The sequence below is a fragment of the Cloeon dipterum genome, chromosome 2, assembly GCF_949628265.1.
Source record: "Cloeon dipterum chromosome 2, ieCloDipt1.1, whole genome shotgun sequence".
Lineage (NCBI taxonomy): Eukaryota > Metazoa > Arthropoda > Insecta > Ephemeroptera > Baetidae > Cloeon > Cloeon dipterum.
In genome coordinates, this window is record NC_088787.1 from 13,294,613 (window position 1) to 13,322,528 (window position 27,916).

Genomic DNA, 27,916 nt, shown 5'->3' on the forward strand with positions numbered 1-27,916 from the left:
ACCACAAAACTTTTAGAATTTTCATTCTAGCGCAATCCAGTATATTTAAATAACTTATAAAATGAAACGTAAGTAGTGTAATTTATAAGCCCTACCTTCGTTGAAGTTGTAATGGTGATGAATCTCGAGGCTCCATCCTCCAACCCCAGATATTTCCACGTCAAATCCTTGCATGGTGACCGTCCTCGTTTCCCAAATGATGCTCGCGCATCCCACGTACTCGTATCCGACAGACACCTTGCCGATGGCCACTCCGTACACCTTCTGCTTGTACACGTTGCGTTTGTTCCAGGCGAAGGTGTACGTCAGGTTGGGGTCGGCTTCAAACGTTTTCTCGTAAACGGATCCTTCAATGATCACCCTGAGGTGGACCAATCGCAGGGAAAGAGGGATTTTCTCGTGTGTCAAGCGCATCAGGGCGATGGAAAGGTACCCTGATGCCTGGCTGCTGTGGTACATCAGGTGCACCTCAGATCCAGGGATAGGAATGCTCTCTTGCAGAATCTAAAATGGGTGAAATTGTTTGATATTTCGTTTTAGACTTGGTTGGGATTTAATTGCTAAAATAAAAAATGTTGAAAATGTCCTATCATTTCCAATCTAAAATAGAGAGAGATTTAAAGCAACTCTATGGCCGTAACCGTCACAAATGTCACTGTCAATACAAAGTTTGCTTTTTGGTTTCTTGTTTATTTTTTAATTAAAATAAAGCTGGTAATGAGGAAAGTCAGGCTCAAAATTGAAGTCCTGCGAGAATCGGTGTGGCGGTTGACTGTGTGTGCGAATTTTCCTTGTTAGCCATTCAATCCATTTTCCACTTTCAATCAATACCAATTCCTCACCATTGCCTTTCACATTGAGAGAGAATAAACAGACCGACGCTTGAGTCGGTCGCTTTCCCTGGGTGCGCACCTTTGGGAAATCAATTGCGGCTTTAATTTCAGCAGCGGCACAAAGCGGGTGGCCAGGCTAATTCTCGGCGAGGGGAAAAGCATGGAGCAAAAAACGCGGGCAAGTTTATCGTAATGTCATCGGAAGTTAACAAGTGTTGGCTCCAGAGCCGAAGCCGCTGCGTGTTGTTTGTTTGCACTTTCAGAGGGCCGAACTTGGTTTGCTGGTTCGCTTTTAATGAAAATCCGTCCATCAGTTGCAGCACTATGGAGCGGCTCAATTTATCAAGCGTCTGAATAGCAGGTGGGCGCACGCAGAAATAAAATAATGAAGCCCAAACAAAGCCGTGGGTGCGTGTATTGAATTGACACTTCAGGAGCAGTTGACGCGGAAGCCTGAAAAACTTGTTTGCGCAGCTCAGTGGAAAATTAATTATATTTCCTGGCTGGGCAAGAGAAAACGTACTGCTAGGGACGTGTAAAAAGGGTTAGCTCTGAAGGGTGACAACTATTTAGAGCAATTTTTACAGCTGTGGAGTAAAATAGAACTGTACACATGTTGTGTCACTAGCTCAAATTGATAAAGGTATTAATTACATTTATTATACTGCTTTTCGCCACACCCGTTGAGCTTTTTGAGCATTTCCAGTCGTTTAAATAACCACCTTTTCCCATCTCTGACATTAGGCAGCCATAAATAGATCCCCGAAATTCTTAAATATCTCTATTTACCTGGACACTGCTAGCAAAATGCCTTAACAATGCGGAGCAACGGGCCGGTTAATTCATTTAGAAGTAAACATTTGATGAGGATAATTATTTGGCGTCTCAATTATTCAGAGAGACAATTCCTCACGGCCCTGGTATCTGCACACCTTTTATTTCGGAGCCATTTTTTGCGTCAAGAAACCTCACACCCGTGCAGCAAATTTCATTAGGGCGCCAATAAAGCGCGGCGGCGGTGCTTCGCAGATAAAAAATTCCATTATTGTTATTGCAGGCGGGAAAGCGAGCGAGCCAAGCAGCAAGGGGAAATCCATTTTTAAAAAACATTTATTTGCGCTGGCAGCGAAGGAATTCGGGTCTCGATCGATAGGATACAGCTTCTCTCGAGTGGTGTGGCAGCTGTGGAATGCGTCGACCCGAGAAAGATAGGAGCAGAGAGAGAGAGAGAGAGAGAGAGAGAGAGAGAGAGAGGGACGGACCAGTGTCCCTTTCCTCCCCTGGGTGCAGCACAAAGGGCGTCCGACCCGTGGAACAAAAGAGCCCGCCAGGGTGGCCATTGTGTGCTGCTGGATTAAATTGGAAATGAAGCCTCGTCGGCACCGTTGCTTGAAAAACAGCGAATTAATAAAGAGCCTGCAGAGTGGAAAAGGATCCGGGTGGAAAAACGGCATCCAAGCGGCTGATCTCAATCGCGGGTACAATGGCGGAAAAATTGTCCCATTGATTTTTAGAAATAAAGTAGGAGTGGAAGCAGAATTGGATTTTATCAATGAACATCGGTAATTTTCATAAAATGATTGCATTGCATTGTGTGAAAAATTGCTTGATTACTTTAATACATCGGTTTAAAACATACTTGTTCGTGCTTTTTCCTTTGAATCAATGCAAAAAGATGGATTTTTGTATGTTTTGTACGCAAAGTCATGCTCTCGAATCTTTCAGGCGAGAAGTTAATTTAGCAAATTATTGATAAAATTTAATTTAATTTGGTAGGCAACTGCTAATTATACTCTAATTGTAGAGTATATTATAGTATATAATGCTTTGGATATACTAAAGAATAATGAATGAAGTCAGCGCTTCCGTTTCAAAAGTTTTTAGCAGTGTAGCAGTCTACGCAGGAAATGCGAATTCTGTGTTCCAACATCGCTGACTATTTATTTATTTATTACACGCATGCAGACACGTGCCAAGGCTGCTGGTGAAAATTCGCTACTGTTTTTGCACGGGCTGCGAAATCCCTTTTTAACTTGCAATTTTGCGTGCAAACAAATTCAATTTCTGCGTCAACAGACTGATTGGTTGCTGCTTTCAGATCGATGCTGCGCCCAAAAATAAAGTTCACAGCGCGGCAGATAGCGAACAAAATAACAGCGGGTGAATATTATTTCAGGCGTTAAGTCGGAGGAAATTGAGAAGTTGCTCTGTGCGCAAAGTGGAAAAAAGCATGGGCGAATCAAAGCGGCAAAGGCGAGAAGTATGGATCTCCGGGGAGCGCAGAGACGAACGAGAAACGCTTTGAATCCTAATTTAATAAATGACACACTATCATAGAACTTGGTCTGCGTGTTGCAGCAGGAAGCAATTTTTGCGCCGCATTGCCGTGAGTAATGCGAAAATCCTGCCGCCTGCCGTTCACCACCGCCGACACAAGAAGGCAATAAAAACTTAACAAAATAGCCAACGGCGCATCGAGATTTCAGCAACAGATATGTATTTTTATTTCCCGGGCCAAAGTTAAGAGTGGCAGAAGAAAAACTGTGACGCCTCTCCGCTCTCTTCCTGCTCTGCTAACGCCAATAGCTATAAAACTCTGGGAAAAAGCCTGGAAAGATTGAGCAGGCGGTCTTTTTTGCACCGCAAGAAGAGGAGGAAATTGAATTTCGCATTACAGCCGGCTCTCGGCGGAGCTTCTCTCTCTTGTTGCCCAACTTAAAAAAAATCAATCCCTTGTCTCGTTGTGGCGCCAGGTTTCGAGTGATTTTATGCAAACGAGAAGCATACCGGGGATTTAATCGCGCACCAATCTCAATAGCAAATATGTTTCCTTCTTGTGACAAGCGTCGCAGAGGCGGAAAGGTAGGCAGACCCTTGGGCCTTCATAGATTCATAGCAATGTTTATGGCAAAACAATTTATGGACATTTTTTTCTATGCTGGGGTAAACTGAGAGTGGAGTTTCATCAAAGAGAAAATGCAAGATTAAATTTTCCACCCACGAAATTGTGAAAACAAAAGGGAAAATAATTGAAATGAGTGGAATGACGCACGGTAGCAATTAGGAATTTAATTTATTTTTATTGTTGGCTTATTTCGGCGTATTTCATATGAATGGATTGAAAATGGAAGAGAAACAGTCATGACAGAAATAAATGTAACAAGGCTTCTTTTTCGAAAAAATAAAAATAAAAAGTATTTTACTTCTATTTCAACGGCTGATCCGTTGTTGGCAAAAATAGTCCAAATTTTCTTACCTGCGTCTCGCTGAAAACGGCGCTCTGGCCAGGGGCACCGCCGACCTTGTCCGGCATCCAGGTGGAGACCACCACCGGACTCATCAGATTGTGGTCGTGCTCGTTGCAGGGCCGCGAGTACCTTTGGGGCAGTTGCACGGGGATGGGCGTTTCAGAGGGAGCGGGAATGGTCGCTGGCTTGCCGCCCTTGCCCTTCCGCCGCTTGTAGTTGGCGTCGTCGGTTGAGTTGCTGTACTGCAGCGTCACGGCCGGGGCCACGATAATTTGGTTCCACGGACAAAAAAGAGTCATTGTGACGGGCTGGAAGGGCATGCGGGTGAAGTGCAAGGTCACCGCACCACCACCGTTAACAAGCAGGTCGAACCTGGAAGAAAGTGCGGGAAAGAGGGTTCAATTTCATGTCCTATTGACAATTCTTGTTGGAAGGTTTTTATCTAGAAAAATCGTCAATACATAGTATTTAGTAAGAAATGACTTCCAACCACTATTTTACTAACATCACTGCCTCGATTACAATCTAAATACCATTTTGGTTTCTATTTGCTGCGTGTAAGTAAGAAAATTGATTTAAATACAAACGACTAGCGCAAAAATTTCATGATAAGAATTATTTGGATTTTATTTATCGGCTTTTGATTTGATACTTAAATCAATTACCGGTTAGGTTTGTCATTTGCTGTTGAGCGTGTTAATATAATTTTTGAACCCATAATAAGGAGTTAAAATTAAATTGTCCTTCTGCGTCAGAATGATCAGAGGTGTCAAAGGCAGTCAAGTAAAATTTAGATCGTCTGAAGCTTACAAGTGTATAGCGTGCTTGCCTGGAAGCATTTTGCAGCTGTTCACTTGAGCGAATGCACATGAACCTGCCAGACTCTATCATTATAAATTAGATAAATATAAATTAAATTGCCACCGTAGTTGAATTTAATCCCTGACGGCGTTGTTATTGTTGCTGTTTTCTGAGGCAATAAATTATTATCTTCTGCCGCCACGCCACAGTCCTCGCAGTGCGTGTAATACACCGAAGGATTATTGCTCGGTTGCGCGGCAGCAAGAGATTATATCCATATTAAATGGTATAGAAAAGCAGCACAATGCTGTGCAGAGAAGGATTGGCACACAAGTGGCGCCAGTTCTCACCAGATTACTGCTTTCAGAAATCGCGCGATGAGGAATTTGTATTAGGCGATTTGCATGCGATTTCTGCATTCGCAGCCTTAACAACTTTTCCAGCGCCGAGTGATGCGGAGCGGAATTATGCGCGGCTAAGTTGGCTCGTAAATTCGAAATTTCAAGCCAAGAGCTGGTCCAATTTATGGATGGTAACCGCACTGGGGGAGAATTCTGGATCCCAGAGAAACACGCAACAGGCTTTGCTTGCCAAATAATAAAGTTTGAGATGCTTTCTAAATCCGCATAGCAAAATTACGTTATAAATTATTTTTTTTTTAAATATATATACACAACCTTTTTATTTTTCCTTGTTGAGCTTGATGCTAGATTTCTAAATTTCTGATTAGCTAAAATACGAATATTCTTGAAATATAAATCGAGGCAATTTATAAACTAGTTAGTGGGAAGTCTCGTTCTAGTTATCAAGCAAAAACCCGCTTTTTGAAGCTGAAGTTTACCGGTTAACTTATCCTCTCTACGCAGTATTTGAAAAGTTTATCATGTAATGAAAACGATGTGGCCTTTGTTTCAAACTATAATTGACCCATACCGCCATCAAAGGCAAGAGCGGTGGTTCGAGCGTAATTACAGTGGTTATCTTTGGCGTGCAAAAATTGCATTTGCGTAACCAACTTACCATCCGCCGGGACGCGTCAAGGTGAAGCCGTTCTTGGTTTTCGAGTCAATGTTCACTCTGACTCCAATTATGCCGAGGCCTTGCGGCGACAAAACTTGTCCGCGGATGACAGCGACTCGACTGTGGAGAGAAATTAATTCTTGGAGGAGAGCGGCTGGCAGAAATCTAGTCATTTTGCCTCGTGAGAATGTGGAAAGAAACGGAATTATGTACACAGATTGAGGCAAAATCACAATGCTTGCTCATCCGGCGCGCAATGGGGTGGTGAGGGAATTTTCGACTGCGTGAGGGAGACTGCATGCTTCATTGCGCACTCGGATGGCAGTTTTATTTACACGTCTATAAACTACAGAGTGCACCAGACAGCGAGAGATTTGTTTCCAGTCTGTAATTCTGAGAGTGGAACAATTACGAGTAATAAAATAGCACAAGTGCGCACATGTAGTCTATATGACCTAATTAAGTAAGAGAAAATGATGGCATGCGAGGGTTAAGTGCTTTTATCCTCTAATCAAATGCGCCGTATTGAATCTTCACTCGGGGGGAGAAAGAAACTGTAGATGCGCCACGTAATTGAAATTTGCAACACTCCGAATCGCAACGTGAACGCAACAGTCTCAAATGACAACTGCGGATTCCAAGATTTCTGGCATTGGATGCCAAATTGAATGGATCAAATTTCAATTTTGACACACAATCAGATTCTACAGAATGGCGCATTTCGTGGAATTATTTCTGAGGGCGATGAAATTGAGAGAACCCTGTGCCTAAGCTCTAACACGAGTGAAAAGCCCGGGGAATAGACTCCTGCTAAAACCGTTCTCCCATAAATCAAAGCGGAAATCATATTTTACTCCGGTTTCACAAACTTGACGTCACAAAAAGTTATCTTCTCTGCTTTTGAGCGCAAGAAAGCCGAGCTTTGTTACTGAACTTTCTCACGCGAATAAAGAAATTTCGTGCCTCCTATCACAACCAACGAATCTCGGGCGGGCGCTTAAAGTGAAATGGACGCAGAGAAGATATGTTCTGAAATTGAAAAGTAATGTTAAATTTACATGAAACAGCACAGCAGCGGAACACATAAAATATATATGTGCGACCACAGCGAAACGCAGTGGCATAAATTCAGATAACAAAGGGCCGACCTATTTTTGGCAGTAGCAGCAGTCTATTCTCAAAAGAAATATGTGTGAAAAAAAACTACAGCGTGATTTCGCATTGAAAAATGAGGGGTTGATGTAATTTCCCTATTTTATAGTATCAGGCAAAAGATATTTTTATATATTAATGGCTAGAGAGTGAAAGAAATGAAAATGGGCTGTAAAATATGTTTTATATAGTACAAAAGTGGTGAGTGCATCCGTCAGCGATTATTTGAAAATAAATAGCAGACGGGGTAGAGCAGCATGTGAGAGAATGAATGTGTGTGAATCAGGATCGAGGATTGGGTTTCAAGGGTTGTTAGGTGACCACAAATAGAGATAGAGAGAGATAAACATTCAGACGCAGACACAAGGAAGGAAGGAGTTTGTTTGAGGGGTAATTTTTTTTAAAAAACATAAATCTTCTGACATTTTTATATGTATAATTTCCTTCAGACGTAAATTCAATGCTTTTAATTGAATCATGACGACAGCTTGCGCTTCAAGTTCGTGAAATAAAATCACTTCAGCTGCAATCACAAACTTGAAAGCAACTCTGCGCATGGAGTAAATTTGATAGCGACCCTTCTTTCATTATTTAAGTTCTCTTGCGGGTCTTTCATTTTTTTCTTTCTATTTAGAAATCATCTAACGTTTCTGTATATTGTCAAAGAAAATAATGAAACAAAAATATTTATCGAACAAGTTTGATGTGAACTTACCGAGGAATGAACGAGTTCCAGAACTGACTACAATGGGGTCAAAGAAGAAATAACAGGGTATTACAAATAAGGATTGAACGCCACAATAATTATCACAGTTGCAATGACAGACACAAGACGGGCATGCACAAGTGGTCTCGTTAACGGATCATTCCCAGTGCTTCTCGCCAGCGACGCTAATTAAACTTCTAATTGCGTTTGAGCGCAGAGCCGCTGGCAAGCAGACACTCGGTTAGAGCTCGAGACGAAACCAATCGTGCATTTCACTTGATCAAAGACGCTCACAATATGATTGACGCCACAAAAATAATATCCAACCTGTTGAAATGAAAACTCGGTCTACTCGGGTTCTTGTGTCTACCATAATCAAAATTTGAGACCTGCCATGAACTGGGCAGTTTATAAATTTCAATCACTCCGCTCGAGATGATGTATGTATTAAGAGTGAATTTATTTCTGGAAATTCTGGTTGACAATTTTCATTTTTACAGACAAGCGAAAACACACTTGTCGATTTTTGCATTTTTGATTTCTTTTTGTCGTATTGAAAGTAAAATAGACACGCACATATTAGGTGGATGAGGTAGGGTATAAAGGTAAAACACTAGACAAAAGACAATGTGAAGGCGTTGAGAAGTGAGAGAAAGTATCAAAGGATTAGTAATTCAGGTGCCAAAGTAAATTGTTACTTAATAAGGCTTTGTAAAGTAGTTAAACCAATAACTACTGATCAACGAAACAAGAAAAAGCAGCGTAGGAAACAGAAACGATAAAATCGAGGATCAGAAAGTGGTGAGAAACCAAAGAAGAGGAGAATTCAAATCAAGAGAGAAAGTCACTGGAGTTATGTGGGTTAATATCAGATTAGTCTCTTCGAAAATCGATCGTTACTGACTCCTAAAGCGTTTTTTATCAAATATATATATACGTAAATTATATATAGTAGTTCTCAATTATAAACTGCCGCTAATGTAGCATATTAATGTGGTGTGTGAGATAGAGGAGTTTTGGCACGTACCTCTCGCTGAACGCTTCCATGGGAGCATACACCTGAACCGAGTTCTCCTCGATGAGGAATTTGACGCGCTGGTAGAAAGAGGCTGTCACCGAAGGCGGCTGCTTCCGTAGCAGAACCTCCACGGGGTCGTTGGATGACTGACAGAAAAGGTTCTCCTTGCATCTGGGAAGCGCGCAGCACTCGCTATCCGCGCAGTCAGTCAAGTTGTCTGTTTGGCAGAAACGGAGGACGACTCTTTAAAAAGTGCCCGCATGCAAGCAAGGACGAATTCTTTTGAACTTTGCCGACGCAGCCCGACCATCGATTTTCGTCTATTTGGGTCTTTTTGTCCTGCAGTGCACAACCGAGGGCGGCGGTGGCGGTGGCGGCGGCTGCGGCACCGCTAAATTGTGATGCTCGGCAGATAGTGATCCCACTTTCACGTCAGGCACTTGAGAAGAAAGGGCTTAAACGTGATGGAAATTTGAAAAATCGCGAAATTAGATTGTTGCCGGCGCACTCCATTTCATTGTAAAAAGCCGGGAGTGGTGCCGGACTTAAAATGGAAAAGTTTGCCTTTCTGTTCCTTTCTGAAAAGCGTTTCCGCGGAAAGCAGTTTTCAAAGTAACGTGCTCTTTTTGCTCACATATTTGCCAAACGGCGTGTAACGTTCATTAAGTCGGCGGATGACGAAGTTATGCAACCTGCCGGCTCGGCTTGCCGGGCACGTTGCATACCTCGCTCCTCCCGGCCGCTCTTTCATCTCCTCCGCCTCCACCGTCTGGCCAACTTTGTTTCGCGAAAAATCGGGGGATCACTCCGAGTGGCCCAGCCTGCTTTAATTAATGGGCAGAGCACGCCCATGCTAAACTCTAATTATCGACGCCGCCTTATCTCTAATGGTCCACTTGAAAGCAACAGCGGCGGCGGCGGCGGCGACACGTAAAGGCTTGCTTAATAACAGGGTGTTATGTCATGCGCCAGTAACGACTGACTGTGCTCCACTCACCCTCGTCATTGTCAATCTGGTCGTTGCATTCCTTCTCTAGGCGGATGCTGCAATCGCTCCCCGCCCAGCCGTCGGAGCACTCGCATCGGTACAAGCCGTCGGCCATGGCGCAGGTTCCATGTCGATTGCAACCATTTTTGCATCCAGCTGAAAGAGTTCAGCACTGGTAATCAGCCTCAAAATTTATACATGAAAATAATGGATTATTTTTTTCTTTTCAAGAGACGCTAAACTGAAAATAAAAATTTGGACGAGAATGAAATGTAAAAAGCGTACGCAGTGTGCAGTGGCGTCCGTTCCACCCTTGCGAGCAAACACAGGTTCCATTCTTGCACTGTCCGTGGTCACCACATCTCAGGTCACAGGGAAGAAGGTCGCATCTGTCCCCTGTCCAGCCCTCCTCGCACTCGCACTTGCCTTTGTCGCAGCGACCGTGAGGTCCACAGTCAAGACTACATAGAGCTGCAACAAAATATGTTTTTTTTTTATTTTTAAATTCACTGCATAAATGGAGATATTTCATTTTTACTTGCGAAATTCCCAACACAAATATTGGCATTGTGAATAAATCATTAGTGCTTGATCTCGATGCGTTGCGAAAAGCAATTTAAAATTGAGTTCAGCAGGGAGCAGCGGCAACAATCAATTTTGCGCACAGCCATATCATATTTTGCACCGCACTGGAGGGAGCAAAAGCGGGGCAAAAACATGAAAAATGCAATGCTCACACACAGACACACCACCGGTGGCAGCGGGCCGACTGCCGTGATAAATTATCGCGAAAAAAGATTAATGAATCTGGCAAATTAATTCCCTGGCGGCGTCAAGCATATCATTAAACCTGCAGCAGTGTTGCAGCTCATAAGTTAATGGACGCAGCGGCGCGCGACTATCAATTATACAGACTTTCCAAATGGGATATGAGGGGTGTGAAAAATAGTCAATTACCCTTAAGCGGCATTTAAAGTGGATCGAGACATCAAATTTTAAATTTTAAATTAAAATAGATTTTAAGATAGACCAATAATTGATTTCTTGTCTGATTTATTAGAAAAAATAAATTTAAAACAGAATACGAATAATTAATTAGGCGCACTAGGAGTACAAGACTGAAACTATAGAACAGAGAAAGTTTTGCATAATTTTGCTCTAAGAGACATTTTTCTTGCCAAACTCGTCTGAAATTGATACTTTTCCAAACCCCACAGCAAAATTTGCATTATAAGTCACCGTTTCGTTCAATAATCATCATAAGTTTCATAGGCCTAGCAGACATAATAAGTGAAAAAATGTCTCTTTTGAAATGATGTACACGCCAGTTCACATTTTAGATCATTTTAGTCTCATAAAATGCGGCACTAATTAATTAATATTTTTCTATTCAATTTACCTCAAAACGGTCTCACAAGAGATTAATTTAAGTTTCTCTTTTTGCGTTCAATTTCAATGAAAGTTGACCGGAAATATTAATTCAGGTATTCATAATCGGTAATGACCACTTTAACATTCCCCACGATCATTTTGCGTGGCGAAATGCGGAACGATCGAAATAATTTCACCCCAGCTGACATTTATACACGGTCTAATCCCTAGGTCTACGTATGTGGCGCACACACGCATATTTGTTTTACGATGCGCTTGGGAGCGAAACTGAATATCAACGCGTGTTTTCCGTCCTCCCCGAGAGCAATTATCAAATTACGTTATAGCGTGCGTGTTTCTACGCCTTACAAGTTCGCACGCGCGGAATTTTTTTATTCGTTGGAGCCTCGCAAGTGACTCGACTGCGCTGCTATTATAAAGTTTGCCAGCTTTAAACATGACGGCTTGAATTTCACACCGTCGCGCCCGCTGCCAAGGTAATTATACGCTTTCATACTCGCACGAGGAAAGAGTGCAGACTGGAAATTCGAGCTGCTGCACCCTGTTATGTTCAAAGGGATGTTCCAATTAGCGCACGGAGGCGGCTTAACAACCAAGCAGAAATTGGTTTTAGTGTGTAAGCGTTGCTCTTCTCTCGATTTCAATTCAAATGAGGTTTTTGTTTCCAGAAAAAAATAGCTCAATGTTTTGGAGCAAATTGCGGTAACAAACGAATACATGTGTAGGTGATATGTTAAGAAAATTAGCTATCAGCAGTTGACGGAGATCTCGATTTCGTGTTTGTATATACTAGGGCACAAGGAAACACCTTTGGCGTACATTATCCGCTATTTGACGCATAGCCCACGGCATTTGCTGAGCAGACGAGAGTCGAAAAAAGACACATTTCATTATGTATTCATATTTTGAGTACTTTAAGGAATGCGACTAACAGGAATTTATGTTTGGGAATTTCCCATGTATGATTTAGCTCGTTTATTTGCAATTTTGCCTAATCTAATCAATCTTAGGAACGTAGGAACGCAATATTTTACCGTCTTACAGGTTTGTTATTGCCCGAATATATTTGCTGCACACATCTTGCCAAAATTCATTTTCCTTAGCCTCGTCGGTGTTTGCTTTTACAGCGGCAGGCACAATGCCAGCAAATGGAGGACTTGAAGTCCTTCTACCTTATTAACTTTTATTGAATCAAAATCCTATTTTAATGTCAGCTATAAGAGCTGCCTTTCCACTTTTTATCGTGGCGGAGAGAACAGACGGGGCGATATAGAGGGCCGTATTTTAGGCGCTCACGACGACCGAGAGTTGCTCGCGGCGTCGGTGGCTTTGTCCAAACCCACTTCTCGGCCTGCAGAAGATGGTTTCCGCACTTTTGCCTGCCCGCCTTTTCGCGAGGAAAAACCGAGAGCGGGCAGAGAACAAACACGCCGACTTTGGGAAAGGGTTGCCTGCTCGCTGCTTGTTTGGCTGAGTGGTGCGGTGGATGCAGCTTTGGCTGCTGGTTCTGTTAATGGGTCCATACGTCACCAGTGGTGCGTGCACCGACCAAAGAGAGCCAAAGCGTGAATCAGCGAGAACGCCTAAATAATAGAGAAACACGCGGCCAGAAAATGAGCGCAAATAAAGCTGGCAGGAAACGGCGGCGGCGGCGGCGGCGGCGGCGGCGGCGGCCAAGCAGGTCTAATTTCTGAATTATAGCGTCCGCAAGAGGGTTAAAGTGTGGGTGGCGTTGAAGTTGCGCGCCTCTGACAAATTTATCTGCTATTGGCGAGCGCGCGGACTCATTCATATAAATAAGGGAAGCGGCAGAGAGCCCGGCGACAAAAAGCGAGAGTCCGCTGCCCGAGAACAAGAACACAAATGAGCATGGGGTGAGAGAGAATTTCACTGGCAAGAAAGTTGTTAGGGGTTGTTTCTGGCGTAGGTGGATAACTTCAGCAGAGAGGGAGAAGCAGCTGGGCAAGGGTTAAAGGGGATTTTGACGTGCTCAACCCCTGATGAATCAAGTTTTTTCATTTTACACAAAGAATTGAAACAATTATTTCCTGGGCAAATTGAATTAACAACATCAGAGCTGAGGAATTTCCACTTCCCCATGCATTTACGGGGAAAGCAAATGTGCCTACCTGACACCGACACAGGAGTTACCTCTTTTAAAGGTGTTGCCCCGCAGTTTATAGATCAATCAGAAGGCACCATCGATCACGTTTATGTTTTCCACAACAATCCCTCCAGCGTTATCGCTCTCGGTTGTGATTTATTGTCACCACCCCGAGGCCCTGAGGCGATTCATTTCAATCGCCCAAAATTCCAGATCCAGATAAACCACGCAAACGTCCGCAAATCCGCGCTGTGCTCGGCCAAGCACGGGGTGGAGAGGGGTTGCCAGAATTATTAATAATAACTGCCATCACGGTGGCGTGATATTATTCCGATGATAAAAGTCGTCCAAAGTTGTCTGTTTGATATATATCTGGCGGGATGCTGCCCACCCCTTTTGTGCGTTGGGGGATGGAGGACAGAAATGGAGATTCGCGCTCTACAAGTCAAGCAAGTTAACTCTGAAAAATCCGAAAAATCATACTATGGAGTATCTTGTTTATTTTTGGAAGGTGAACCATTTTTTTTAAAACTAGTTGAAATGTTTTTTCACGCATAATAGTAAGGTTTCGTCAGTCACGTGATTTATTTTGTCAGACAAAGACTGAGTCTTTTTGGCTCCGTTCAAAAGCATTTATATTATTCCGACTTAAATTATGTGCACAGATTTTTTTTAAAAATTCCAAGGAAATTTATGGAAGAGAGACTAAGCCGGACTTTAAATTGTAAGAATTTAAATAGGTTAAATGGAATAAAATATCCCATTCATGCATGGTCAGTAATGAAATAGTTTTTGATTTCATATGGAGATTATTTTCCAATTTAACATCTTACTCATTTTTTTTTAATTTGCTTCGTGACTCATGAACATTATAGCTGTGTTTAGTACATGAATTTAATTTTCATAATTATTATATGGCGTTTTCCAAGCTGCAATACCTCTTTGGGCATGCATGTACAGTATGAAAATTTATGAGTCTTGGGTTTGAGGGTGTTTGCAGCTGGCGCATCTCCATTCCAGGTCTTTCTGCAGGGGCGTGCACAGCACACGTCTTTCTTTGGTAATATGGCACAAGAGGGTGGCTGCTGCTAAAAGTTTGCCGAAAGTTTCGCCGCTCGAGCAAGCAACACAGATCAATGCGCTAAACAACGGCAGCGGGCTTGCTCTCCCATCGAGCCCGAGCAAGAGTGAGAGACTAACTTCACTACTTAGGTGATGTACTGCGAAGCGAGCCAATATTGGCAGCTTTTTAGCGTCTCTCGTGAGACTCATGCATGTAGCCTGTGTTACAACACACACCCGCCCTCAGACAGGAGGCGATCAATTTGCCGAGTGAGCAGATAACGCTGCATAAATTGCGCCAAGGTGCGCCTGGCGTAGTCTTGGAGCTCGCTTTTATTATAGAAAGTAAATTACTCAAATGCTTGAGCCAGCCGTAATTAACCCTGAGCACACGGTGGAGGCGGCGGCGTGCAGGCGCCGCTTCAATTAAGCGCCAAGTCAAACACATCCGTCTTTTGAATTATTCCGGCAGCTTTCCCGCGGCTGTCAGGCCGCAACGTCTGCTTCGTTATTTTTTTCGCTCTCTCTGTGTGCATGCTTGTGCGGCAAATCCGTGCCAAATTGCGTTTCCAGATTAATTAGATGTGCTTGCGTTTGATCTCATCATTAGTTACTAACTAATTTCCTGTCTATTCTGGCGCTTTTCATTGCAAATTTCACTAATTAAGCATCAAATAGAACAGCATAATTTCCTTAATTAGTTCATCTATATTTTCAGATGAAAGTCCTCTATCATCATTGGTTGTGTTTTGTGTAAGCCACTAAAAATGTTAAATTCAATTTTTTTTCTTTCTAATTCTTTATAAACGCCTATTTTAATATACAATGCAATGATTCGTAGACTCAGTTATTTCAGCAAAAATATTAAATTTTTTATGAGATAACAAACCTCTTTTGTTACTGAAAAACCCGGGAAAATCCTTGTTGCCAATGCATAAAACAATCTATAAGGATTCAGTTAAAGCCAAAATTATGTTAGGTAGCAGCGTAAATTTATGAGAAAAGTGGCTGCAAAGTGAGCATGCTTTTCAAATGGCGAAGACGTACTACCTACGTGAAATCTGACTTTATTTCACAACTAAGAACTTCCCCATAAAGTGGAAAGTTCTCGACGAGAGGAATAGAAATCTTCCAAGAGAATGTGATCAAGCGCTGTAAATTTCAAAGAAAATTTGACAAAATTCAACTTTAACTCTATATAGCAAGGCCCTCTTTTGACTGTTGCACATAGTAGAAAATACATTTACAATTAAAATTTCGATCCTCTGCTTATTTTAGCCATTTATTCTAATAATTTTCGATTGATGCTCTGTACAAATCCTTCTATTTTGGCAGGAGTAGCCAACTCTAACAATGTGGTATTATTATAAAGATTTTATTTTTATTTTTTAGGAGGAAAAATTCAGCTATCCATAAAAATAAACAATAAAGCAAAACCAGGGTGCACCGATTCAGTTTATTCGGTCAAAAAGCCAGTTCTGGACGATTTTAAGACACAATTTATGATTTGCCTTTGAAATAAAACCCCCAAAGGATCTCAATTGGTACTCACGTTCAGAGCAATCGATGCCTGTCCAAAAGTTATCGCAGATGCAAGCGCCGCTCTCGAGGTCATAGGAGCCGTGGTCATTGCAGCCAGGTAGACACTGGTAGACTTGTTGGTCCAGAGCCGAGCAATTGACACCTTGCCAACCTGCTTTGCAGTAACAGCGTCCGGCGACACAGGAGCCATGGTTCGAGCACGTAGGGTCCGGGCACTCGACTGGAACAAAAAATTTTTTCATTACACGCTGACTCGCGCCAATTTACGTGCTGAGAAGAGAAGGATTTTTTATCGCACAGAATGGCTCTCCGCACAAAGACAAAATCGATCGGGACGTCATTCGAGCCAATTCCTTTTATCTTTCATCCGAGGAGCGCGGCTCTATTTATGCTTTAAGCCACTTTTTGCCAGGCGAATCGTGAACGAGAGCAAATGGAGAGGGCGCATTAAAAGCGTAGTATTTCACCGTTTGAAGGTGCCTGCTAAAATCAAGTGCGACACGGGGACGTGAAAAAGAGGGATTCGAATTAAACCACGCATTTAAATTATCATAAAATCATTTTCGGTACAATAATTAGTTTAAAATTTCTCAACAATCTCATATTGTGAAAATAATGATCGTCGCTAGGAACAAGTCTTGCCATTGATTAATAATGAATAAGGTTAAATTTCGTGGGAAAATTACGTGCACTAATAGACCTTAATCAGATTGCTAGAATGTACAATTCAAACGGAGTCAATATTGCATGAGCAAAGGTGCAGCTTGTAAACACAGGCAATAGCAAAGAGGAATGCTTAAACACGCATGTTTGCGAATATATGATTGATCATGCGAATAGAGAAGCTGACACATTTGGACTGAATTGCTTTTATAATTATTTTCACGAGATGGACTTGGGACTGGAGTAATGGTTTATATTTGTGTTAATATTCAGCACCACTGTTTTTCACGCCCCTTGAGCGAGATGAAAAGTGAAGCAGTGGTGCTGTGAGATCAAAGCGGAATCGCGAATGATAATTTCATATTTTATTTCGCCGTGAATGGGTTCACGGCTGCATGGATAAAGCTGCTTTTAATTAAAAAAAGGGAGGAGAGCTGTATGAGAACACCTGTTAGTCTGTGCTGCTGACAATATATATGAAAAGCAATGAGCGAAATGCCGGATGAATGAATGTGTGGCCGCTTTTCCGGGCACCGATTCGACAACAAGGAATCGATCCGGCAGGCGACACTCTAAAAAGTGCCCGTCTCGTCGGCGCCCCTGTGTATTATGCAACCTCTCGGCAGGTGCTGTGGAATATGTGTGTGCTTTGGCGTGCACACACCGTACAATCTGTTGCAAAGCTCCTTTATGGCAAAGGGGGTTCTCGAGTGTACACGCCGAAAAAGTTGTCAAGAGGGAAGAACACAAGAAGGCAGGCGGCAGAATCTCGGCTAGAATATCAGGTGAAGCCCGTGAGATATTAAAACTGCTGCTGAGTGACGCGCGAGCGAGATATTGTATTGCGTGCACGCAATTTCGTCGTCGTGAGGAAGGCGTTGCGAGATTCGCCGCGGCTCACAACTAAATTAGCGTCTGGGAAATGTGCTCAAGGGTGGGTGCTCCAACTGATTAAACATTTTGCAGCTGAAAAGGGGTGAAATATGACTGACGCGTCGAAACTTCGCGCCGCAGCATCAAAACTTTGTAACGGGAATTCGGGACCTATGTGAAATTCAATTTTTATGACTGCAAACTTTCCGGCGCTCGCGTGTAACTCAGTTAGGCTATGTGCATTTTTTACGCTAGCCGCCTGTGGAAAAGGTTCGCTCGACTCAGATAAAGTTGCACCGGATTTGCTTGCAAAATGGAGCTGCTCTCTCTCTCTCTCTCTCTCTCTCTCTCTCTCGTTCCATATTCAACATTTTGACTCCTTTGATACGCTAAAAGGCAGCGACTTTGTTAAAACGAATGCCGTCCCTCTGGTGCGTGACTTTATTAGCCATTGATTTATTACGGCGCATAACCAGGCTGCTGCCGCTTCGGAACAAAAGCTCTTCGTGGTTGGATTAGCATTTTCATCCAACAGCCGACACAAAATACACCCTTTGATCTCGATTTTTAATTTAGGTCCCCAGACTGCTTCAATGTGACGAACAAATTTCAGATTAAAAATATATTTAAGAGTTCTTTATTTTTTGCCTAAAAATAATAAAAGCGAGAGCCCAATTTTTTAAAGGGTGTGTCAGTCGTCAGGAATTTGAGTGACAGACTCCTTAATAGGGACATCCCGAAAAGCTTTTGCAACTCTCTGGAGAGATGATATCTCAGCATACCTATGTACATATACACTTATTTATGTATACACGCACGCACACTGCCTTCCTCTCTCGCGTACATAGAGGCACGCTAACAAGTTAAGGAGGAAGAGGAAGGAATCTATCACGGCGTGCGCGTCTTCAGAATGACGACGCGCAGCCGACAAACAAGGTTTGCGCTCGCAGAAAAAGAAAATAAAAGTTGGGTACACATCGAGAGCCGGCCGAGGTTGCTGAGAGGCATGGAGACACACCCTTATTTGCGATACGAGGCCCCAGCTATTTTCGTCGGCGCGCAAATTAACTTTGCGCCGGTTTAATGTACGCATAATGAGAGGATCAGTCTGGCAGGCGGCTTGCTGCTGATGAAGGAGAAGAGTGCCGCACTGATGGAGCCTCATTTTTGGCAGTCTTTGTGTTTTAGTGCTTTTATTAAAAGTATAAAGGGATTAAGCCGGCAGAACGGTGTGGCGGAGTGCTGAAAATTTAATAATCTGCCGCGAGTGCGGCTTTCAAAAATTCTGGATTTGCTGCGCCGCTCTTATTGAGTTAGCTGTGCATCAAGAGCGTACATTTTAAGGAACAATCGAAAGAGGAAATTTTAACTGTCACGTCGCATTTTGTTTAAAAGAGCTCAAGACGTTCTTTCTTACGAATTTGGATCTGTGAACGTGGAAGCGGAGGAAGTTGGTTGCATTCGAAACCGGTGGAGCAAAAGGGAGGCTTCATTTGGGTGAGCACCGAGGAGCAAACCCGCAGACCATTTAGGATTTGGGATGCTGAAATCAGCAACTCTCAGCAGCCTATCTCTTTTTATTGTGACAAAGAGGGCACATGAATGTGGTACGTGCGCACGACAAAAACAAAAGGGATTTCCTCCGCTCTTGGTGCGCATTACTTGTGAGACATGGAGACGTGTCATCTCGGTTGAAAGATTCTTGAAGGGATATTCATTATTGTTAAAATAGCCGAGGATGAAAAAGGGTTTGTCGTTGTTGAAAAATGTTCTTCAATAAAAAAAAAGAAATTACACCAAAGCTTTAAAGAAAATTTGTGAAAATTCCTTTTTACCTTTATTTGAAATACTTTCTAAAAGTTTGGAAAGAGCTAAAAATTTCCCAGCTTAAAATTTTTGAGAAAATCGGCTCAAAAGTTTGCATGCTAGTCATTTCTCTCGATTCTCTTTACTGTACAATCACGCTTTATTTCACAATTTAGGGCAATTTCCTCAAAATTCGCACACCGTTGGATAGACAGTGACGCAAGGGATCTTAATCAAACGAAAAAGTCATAAATATTCCGAGAAATTTAGCAAAATCTGAAATTTAACTGTTCTTTGGTCCTGATTTCATTATTGCATATTATAGCGATAAGCTCTTCCAAAATTACACAAAAAATAAACTCCTTGCTATAGTCAACAATGCATAATGTTCTTAAATGCTGCCCTGTAAGGTTCTACTTTTATTATCAAATAATGAATACTATTTCACCAGGATTCAAGCATGCTAAAAACTGCGGAGAGAGATTTTGCAAGTACTTCTTATTGTTTGTACCGATCAAGTTGCAGAAACAAATTAGTCTGCACGTTTAAAGTGAGGTAGGTGCCATAGGAAACTATTGATTTCCCTCAGCGGCAGTGGCAGCTTAACCGATCTCAAATCGTTTTTCAGTCACTGGTGGAAAGAGCGATTTTTCCCCCAGAGCAACCTATAATTATCATCAAGCTCGCCAGCTAATGTGCACCGACCTTCCGACTCCGCAGCCTAATCGTAAATTGAGTACGCAATTGCTGACTTTGACCCTAATTCCGGCCCTCGTGCTCGACGGTGAAACCCCGACAAACAAGCAACGACCGCAGAATGCGCGCACAGAGCATTAACTGGCCTTTTATTATATTTATCGCCGGAGAATTATGGCTGGGGTTGCAGCAGCAGCGAGCTATTTCGGTGCGGTGGCTGCAAATTGTGTGTGCTGTGTTGTGTATTCGCCTTGAGTGAACCGAAGCGAAAGGGGGATGCCGCCGCAAAACAACCCCTGCAACCGAATGCACTCCATTTGAGGCGATGGGAAAAGGCGCACCTGCATTCGCCCAGATATGAATAAAACAGCAGCGGCTGGGAAAAGAGGCAATTGGCATCTTAACTGCCGCCGTGCTAACCCTTTTCGTTTTATCCGCGGCGGCACAGATATGAATCTTAATTGTTATTGCAAGGTGGAGCGCCGGCAATTAAAACTAACTTCTCGTGTGTTGGGTTGGGGCAGAGAGCAATCAAAGTTTTTGAGGGAAAGCTGCTCTCAGTTGAATCTAATAATCTAATTGAATATAAAACTGGGTTTAAGCGTGCCATTCCGCGCTAAAGATAAAAGCAAATTTGAAAAGTTTTAATTTGTGACGTGTGCATGTAAATACACTCATCGCTTTAATTATTTCCCGTTTTGTTAGACTTGCAGCAGCAGCGGATTTGTTTGCCGAGCAATTTCATCTCGGCGAGCACACGCTGCAACGACCGATTCCCTCCTTTCGTGAAATATACTTTGATATCTCTGCACATCATTATACCGCGCGGATGCAGCAGCGAGCGAAAACGGAGCCGGCGGAGACAAAATATTTGTCTTGTGCGATACTTCTTGGTAGTTTTGTTTACTTGAAAAATTAGCGTGGAGGAGTGAAATATTAGACTTATTATCCGGTTAGGAAACTTCTGCGCTGCCGCCGCGGCATAAATTCAGCCCTGGGAACGAGGCGCGGGACAAATTATTTAGCGCGCGCACTGGCGGGCACCCTCCTTCGCAGCAAAACGAGCCAGGAAAGAAGTCGGCCGCGGCGGCAGCGGCAGCGGAGCTGGCTTATTTTCCGAGCTGCAGAATTCAATGGAAGGCTGCACGGCAAATATTTGAGCGCGTGGCAGCAAGTTTGAAATTAAATTATTTTCAAAAGTAGTCTTGTGTAATTTTACTTAGAGCTTTCCATTAAATGCGGCATGAAAGGGATACGCAAGCAAAGCAGCTTGAGCAATGAAAAGCCTGTACGCGGTCACAAAAATGTAAGTTCCTTGAGACACACTCAACAGCCGTTTTCCAAGGAACCTTCTCTGCGACTTAATTAAGAAAAAAAACGTTGATGTAAACATATTTTTATTCTTTTACGTTATTATAGATCCTTTTACAGAACAATTAAAAATGACCGCAGCTCTGTTTCGTTCAACATTTTGTGTTAAAACACGAGCCTATTTTGTTGAGCCGCAAATCCCAGCTAAATTTTGAGCTGATTTTCCCACTCATTATCAGAAGCTCCAGTTTCAACTGCTCCGCAATCGAGGAAAACGCGCTCGCGTGGATTGCTGAATAATCTGCGTAACCCGTCAATCACTTGTCTCTCTGCATTTCGCAGAAATCTCGAAATGGCCCTCGAAGCCCATTAAAACGTCTCGTTCGGGAGCGCCGGGAAGGCTTGGAGAGGCTCGCTTCGAATGCAGTCTGTGGAGCTCGACACTGGAGCACACACACTTGGATCGTCGAGTGCTTGCGAAAGGACAGGGAATTTAATTTCGCTGCCGAAGTTTGACTCGTCGACTTGTTTATACAACGCTGGTGAAAATAGCAAAGTTTCTCACTAGCGAGCGGAGGCAGCAAGCCGTGTTGTTTTGCGAGCGGCGAAATGAGGCGACTTTAACTGCTCTCTCGCCCCCTTTTGTCCCAAACGCCTGAAACGACACTCTCGCAATCTGCCGTTTCAGGATGCATTCAAACTTTCTACCTTTTTCGCTTTCTTGCTACACCTTCCGATTTTCTTTTCCCATCTTACTTTGCCAATTTCGATTGAGTGAGCGCGATTTGATGGCGTCGATTCTTTTGTTCCTCTCAATAACAAGCTAGAACAACTGGTGCTGCGCTAATTTTCTCTTCGCACCACCGCGAATTCTGAGAAACGAATATTTTGCAAAATTCATAGATGGAATTCTTTTGTCATCATGGATTGAGTGCGTTTTGATGTCGGCGCTTTCTTTGTTCCATCCATTCGGCAGGCGCTGTTGCGGCCCGGTCTGGTTAAAAATTGATGATCGGCGTTTATTTTTCTTCCTCCGTTGGCGGCGCTGCTGGGGCTCTCTCACTGGTGCACGTCTTTTGTGAAGAAAAATCGATGGCAAAAACAGCCTTAAAGCGGACAGCGCCGTATTATCACGGCAAACACATCCGACTCATGTTTTATGCCCGTGCAATTACGCCGATTTGATTATGCCCGTCACTTTTGCCGAGTTGTTGGTTTTTGTGTGGGCCAAACTCCGGTTTGCCAATGACGTCAGCGAGCCACTTGCCACTGACAAATTTAATGAGTTGGGTAATGAAATTCCACGGTATTTTTTGTGTCCAAACTCTGCTCCAACTCTTGACACGGAACGGTTAGTATAACAAAGAACGAACAAAGGTTAAATCAGAAATTAGATTTTTTGCGAGAATTTAAGAAAATAATCTTTAATTTATAATTGACTCATAAGATTGTTATGAAAAGGAATGATTTTTTTCTAGATTGATAAAATTTTCTGACGATGACAAAAAATCAAATAGAAAATATATTAACGTAATAAGTAAGGGGTTCGAGTTTGGCTTTATAATTCAAGAGGGTGCAGATCATTTTTTTAACTCGGAAAGCTGGTAAAATTTTTGTATTTTTAGCATATGATGAAAAAATATTTCCTCTGCCCAATCTCCCGGAAAAGCTGTTTGAAAAGTTGATTCAAGCTTTCGAGGACGCAAAAAAATTGAAATGGCTAAAATGAAGCTTGATTTTATGACAGCCAAAATGGTAACTCTACATTTCTGCATTCGATTTTCCCAGAGTAAAAGTCGTCTATCAATCGATTCGTCTCACTAAGTACATCGCAATTATGTCAAGTTTTAAATTTTGAATTTTACCACATTTCAAGAAATTGTGGTTTGTTAAATTTTTTAATTTAGGCTTGGATTTTGTCGGTTTATCAAACCATATAAGTAATGGGAGCTTTTTTCATTTAGAAAATTGTCATCTTTTATCAAACACTATCGAATTGTAGCGAAAATAAAAAATATTTTTCGGATTAATAGGTGCATTCCCCGTGTAAGAAGGCAACTCTTGAAACTGAGACTTGAGAACGAGCTGGATTGATGAAGCGTGATCAGGCAGATCTCTTTTACCGCTTCATTGTGCTGCGACTAGAATAGCAAGCGTAACTATAGATCGCAAGTACATATAACAGAATGCGCGCATATTAAGAATCGATCGAGCAAGCAAGAATGAATGTAAATGCTGCGCATCTGCCGCCTGAGATTATATCTCCAGGTTATAATGAATGCTCTCACATTAACGACTTGTTGAGAAAACAAAAGATTATTCGACGTGCAATCAGCAGCACTGTCCTTGCCGTTGCCAGTTAGCGAGTGCAGCTTCCAACAGGCAGCACTACTTCTTGCCATCTAATGACAACGCTTCGTGATTGCTCCTCGTTAATCTTTGTCCTAGGAGGAGGAAAATATTCGCCTCTTATTGAATAAAACATGAGGAAATGGTTTTTCTTTTTCTAATCTAATTTTTGCAACCTATATCTCTCTCGTCCATTGTGCTATTTTTAAATTGATTTATCCTTGCAAACTTTTAGCCTACAAAAGGAGCTCTGCAAAGTGCTGTGCAGATAGTTATATTTTGTTCTGTTCACAAAGATGAACTCCTGCTGCACGTTTGACAGAGAGCAAAAAGGACGGCAGCAAGAATTAAGTGCCTGCTTTTAACCGCTGACTCAGGTATGCTGTTTTCCCGGCTGCTGGTGCGCTGTAATGTATGTATTTCACACACGTACATGCAGAGCAAGCGAGCGAGCGGTCGGCTGGCCTTTTTATGTACATGCAACCATGGGCGAGCAGAGCATTATTTTACAAAAGCACATGCTGACTTTTGCATGTTGCCTGTACAGCAGTCGGCCGGCGTTCATTGCCGTTTTTAGTTAGTGCCTTGTATCACGAAGCGCCGGCTGGTGTGGCTTATATCCAGTCGGAAAATATTATTATCAATCTCCGATCTTTAATTATAAATGTGCCCTTTTTAAATAGCGAGAGGCCGTTGAACGCCTGCTAATGCGAACGGATTAAGCGCGTGGCAAGTGTGTGTGTTTAAGCTGATTACTGATTACAACTTGAATTATTGACAAAGGTTTAAAATACGATTTAACGCTATGGTTTTTCGAACTATAAATTTGCTCTCCAGGTCTGATTGAAATTATAAACGCTTGACCTCTACAAATTCGTCTCCTTCAACGGATTGAAAATTTATAAAGAGGTATAAAATTAACTCGAAGAAGAGGAAATTAAAAAATTGTATCATTAAATTTTGATATCAATTAACTTTGTTATAAGTATAGCCGCGAGATTTAAAGCAGCGGCTGGCGGGACCGGCTTAGCCGAATATTTTTGCCCAGCGGCGGCTGGTCATTTTCACCAGCGGCTGGCGCGGCTGACCAATTTTTAAACCTTAATTTTGATAGTGCTTAACGGCCCCAAGGGCCGGAAGACATCTTTTTCTCCATCACTTTTTAATTTTTCACCGACGGCTGACGTGGCTGGCGCAGCTTAGCCTGACTCTCGGCGGCTAGCGGCTGCCCACGTGAACAAAATTTGCCGGCTGGCCTGGCTTAGCGTGGCTGGCTGAGACCTCTTATAAAGTGTAATATCAATTATTTCAAAATGAACATATAAATATACATATATTGTAAAATATTTATTCCTTAAGAAGTAAAAATTCCAATTTTTTTATTTTACAAATTCAGTGTATCGTTTAAGTTGTAAAAAATTAGTTAAGGAGCATGAACAAATCGATTTTGCACGGTCGAACTCCGTGACCCACGGCATTTGATTTGAACGCCGAGCAATTATTGACGGTTAGCCGCTCTCAACGATGAATTTATCTTCGACTGCTCTCGAGCAAATGCCTTTCAGTGCTCGGTGTTGTGGGACCAATTGCAAACAGATGTACACTGTACACCGTTAGTCTCGCATTGAGCGGACGGAATAAACAAATTTCCCTTCCCAGCGGCAGCGCAGCGGACGAACCCTTTGCGAATTGCGACCGACAACCGGTTGATGGCCTGCGATATAAATCACCCGTCCTTACCTTGCTCGCAGGAAACGCCCTTCCAGCCGGTGTGACAGACGCAGACACCACCGATGCATTGTCCGTGACCAGAACAATCCGGCGTTTCGCAGTCATGTTCCGGGACGTCGCATTCAGCTCCTTTCCAGCCCTCCTCGCAGTGGCACATTCCGCCGCCATAGCGTCCGTGGTTCGAGCACAGCACGGGACACACACCTGCAACAGGAGCGAACCATCTCATTAGAGTTTATGCGGCTGCAAGCTGTTTGCAAAGTACATGCAGGAGAGATAAAATACGAAAACCTGAAAGGGATTTTGTGTGAACTGTTCCTCGGTCCTGATTTACTTATTGCACATTAGAGATGCACATACACTGTTTCTAAATTACACAAACAATAAATTCAATGAACTACTTGCTATAGTCAACAATGCATAATGTTCTTCATTGTTGGCCTGTAAAGCTCTGTACTTTAAATACACAAAGAACATTGCATTTTTGTCACATTCAAATTATTATTTTTGATGAGGCTTCGCGTCATCAAATTCAGCCCGTAACTAAAATTGCAATTCATGCACGCGTGTTAGCATAATTAATTCCTCATGCATGTCGCTTGACAAATTTACGGCCAAATTTTAACAGCTGCAGCTATAAAACGCTTTATGAGCTTCGAAACAGAACACCCTGGCTGACACTGCACATATTGGCCTGCTGTAGCCGAATAGTATTGATTGGTTCGTGCAGTACTCGGTATGTACCGCTACAAGCGGGTCGCGAGCTTTACTGCCTAATAATAACTCGTCTGCATTATAAAGGCAGCGGAGAGCACGCGCGTGTAGCATCAGCAGTGCTACCATGCCATGAGTAGGTAGTTCCTACCAAATTGCCATTTTTATGCTGCACGTCGCTCTGCAGGCAAAATAGTGCGACGCGTAAGACACATTAAAATGCGCTAACATTTACATGTCTCGCTGACTCGGGGGTTAAAGACCAAGCTAGATGCTAAAATAGTCGGATCTAAAGGATAGCAACGTTTAACTATCAACCTTCAAAAAATTACATTTATACAACATAAATCTTAATTAAGGATATAATCCAGCTAGTTGGAACTTTTTAAATTAGCCTATTACAATTTGTATATGTTCTTTCCAGAGAAAAACGGAGTTTTGCGAATTCCAAGTGAAATAAGATCATTAAATTAATTTCGGAGCGCACGGTCTGGAGGCGGAGAGGCTCACTCGGAGCTGCGTGCGTGGCGAGAGATTAATTGCACCTCTTGGACAACCCACGAGTGATATTTATTTCAAGCGGATCAAAAAAGCTGTGGAAGTGATGATAGTTTATTACGAGTGTGTGCGCGCGCGAGCAGGCAGGGGAGCTGGTCGGAGGATTATTACGGGTCAGAAAAAACAGAAGGACGGAGGAAAATACTGCAATTCGATCAGCGGAAAATGAAATGAAAGAGAAAAGAAGAAGCGTTGAGAGAAGAGGGATGTTTGCAGCATAGAGATATTACATTTTCTCATCTTTCCGCCGCTGGATGCCGGGCGATGGGCGGGTGGGTGGGTATCACAGAAAGAAGGAGTCGCTCGCTCTCTCTCGCTATATTGAGGGGATATAATAACCGACAAAATGTAATAATATAAAAAATATCAAGATAGCGAGCAGGAAGGAGACAGAGTGCAGGCGGGCAGCCGCACTGCTGCTGCTGCTTCACTAAAACTGGAGGGAACGCGACGTGCAGGAGGTAACCAAGACACGTATCATTGTGGCGGAGGTTATGCCTTCCCGCCCGCCCGCCCGCCCGGCAGCCAGCTTTATGACGGCTATGGGGAATAAAATAGCACGTCTTTGCCTCCTTGCCTTAATGCCACTTCCAAACTCGCCTTTATTGTTCATATTTTTCGCAACAAGTTCTGCTGAGCGCGCCGAAACAACGGCCGAGGGGATTCAATCATCTCCGGCCGCGGCCGGTCCGGCCGATATATCTAAATTATACGAGCGCCCGCTGGCTGGCCAGCCACTAAATTTGAGCCGCCTTCTTACTACTGAGCCGCGTGTGACCGTTAACACTTGTCGGCGGCCTCTTTTATACTCAAATTGAAACAGGATCATCTGGGGAGCGATCCATACATGTGTCACGCCGGAATCGTTCAACTCTCATGTTTCATTCATTTTCCGGCAGAACGGATGCATGCAAAACGGAGGCTGCGAGGCTCATAAATGTCTACAGAGACTTACTTTTCGAGCAGTCGGGTCCTTCGTAGCCGTCGATGCAGTCGCACTTGCCCAAATAGCAGCTGCCGTGTCCGCTGCAGTCGTTCGGACAGGTTGTGGACACGCCGTCCGCCTCGCCAACCACCATGGTCACCTGCTGCGGCCGCGAGTCGTCGTTGTAGATGCTCATGAACCAACGGCCGGTGTCTAGGTACTGCAGAAGGGTCACGTTCACCATCATCCCCTGCATGCCATTAACGGAGGGTGAGCGTTTTTCCCTGATCGGGGTTGCCGTGGTCGAGGGCGTGGGTTCCTTGCTGGCAGGGATCAGTTGATCATGGTGGACGACTAATGGAGGGGCCTCAACTTTGACACCATTTCCTGAGAAAAAAACATTTTCACCATGTAAAATGAGCGA

General features: G+C 43.1%; 1 protein-coding gene across 7 annotated transcripts in view; it reads right to left on the reverse strand.

Annotated features, from left to right (window-relative positions):
• Nucleotides 1–27,916, reverse strand: part of Ten-a (tenascin accessory) — a 336,505-nt gene that overhangs the window by 12,633 nt on the left and 295,956 nt on the right. For 6 of the 7 annotated variants that reach the window (XM_065481647.1, XM_065481650.1, XM_065481649.1 and 3 more), the window contains 10 exons: nucleotides 27,523–27,879; nucleotides 25,305–25,499; nucleotides 15,877–16,086; nucleotides 10,052–10,237; nucleotides 9,776–9,922; nucleotides 8,788–8,995; nucleotides 7,770–7,796; nucleotides 5,903–6,022; nucleotides 4,090–4,453; nucleotides 96–504 (listed from right to left, as the gene is read on the reverse strand). In XM_065481647.1, coding sequence (XP_065337719.1) covers nucleotides 96–504; nucleotides 4,090–4,453; nucleotides 5,903–6,022; nucleotides 7,770–7,796; nucleotides 8,788–8,995; nucleotides 9,776–9,922; nucleotides 10,052–10,237; nucleotides 15,877–16,086; nucleotides 25,305–25,499; nucleotides 27,523–27,879 — 2,223 coding nt within the window. The remainder of the gene's footprint in view (nucleotides 1–95; nucleotides 505–4,089; nucleotides 4,454–5,902; nucleotides 6,023–7,769; nucleotides 7,797–8,787; nucleotides 8,996–9,775; nucleotides 9,923–10,051; nucleotides 10,238–15,876; nucleotides 16,087–25,304; nucleotides 25,500–27,522; nucleotides 27,880–27,916) is intronic. The other variant, XM_065481648.1, reaches the window with a different exon arrangement.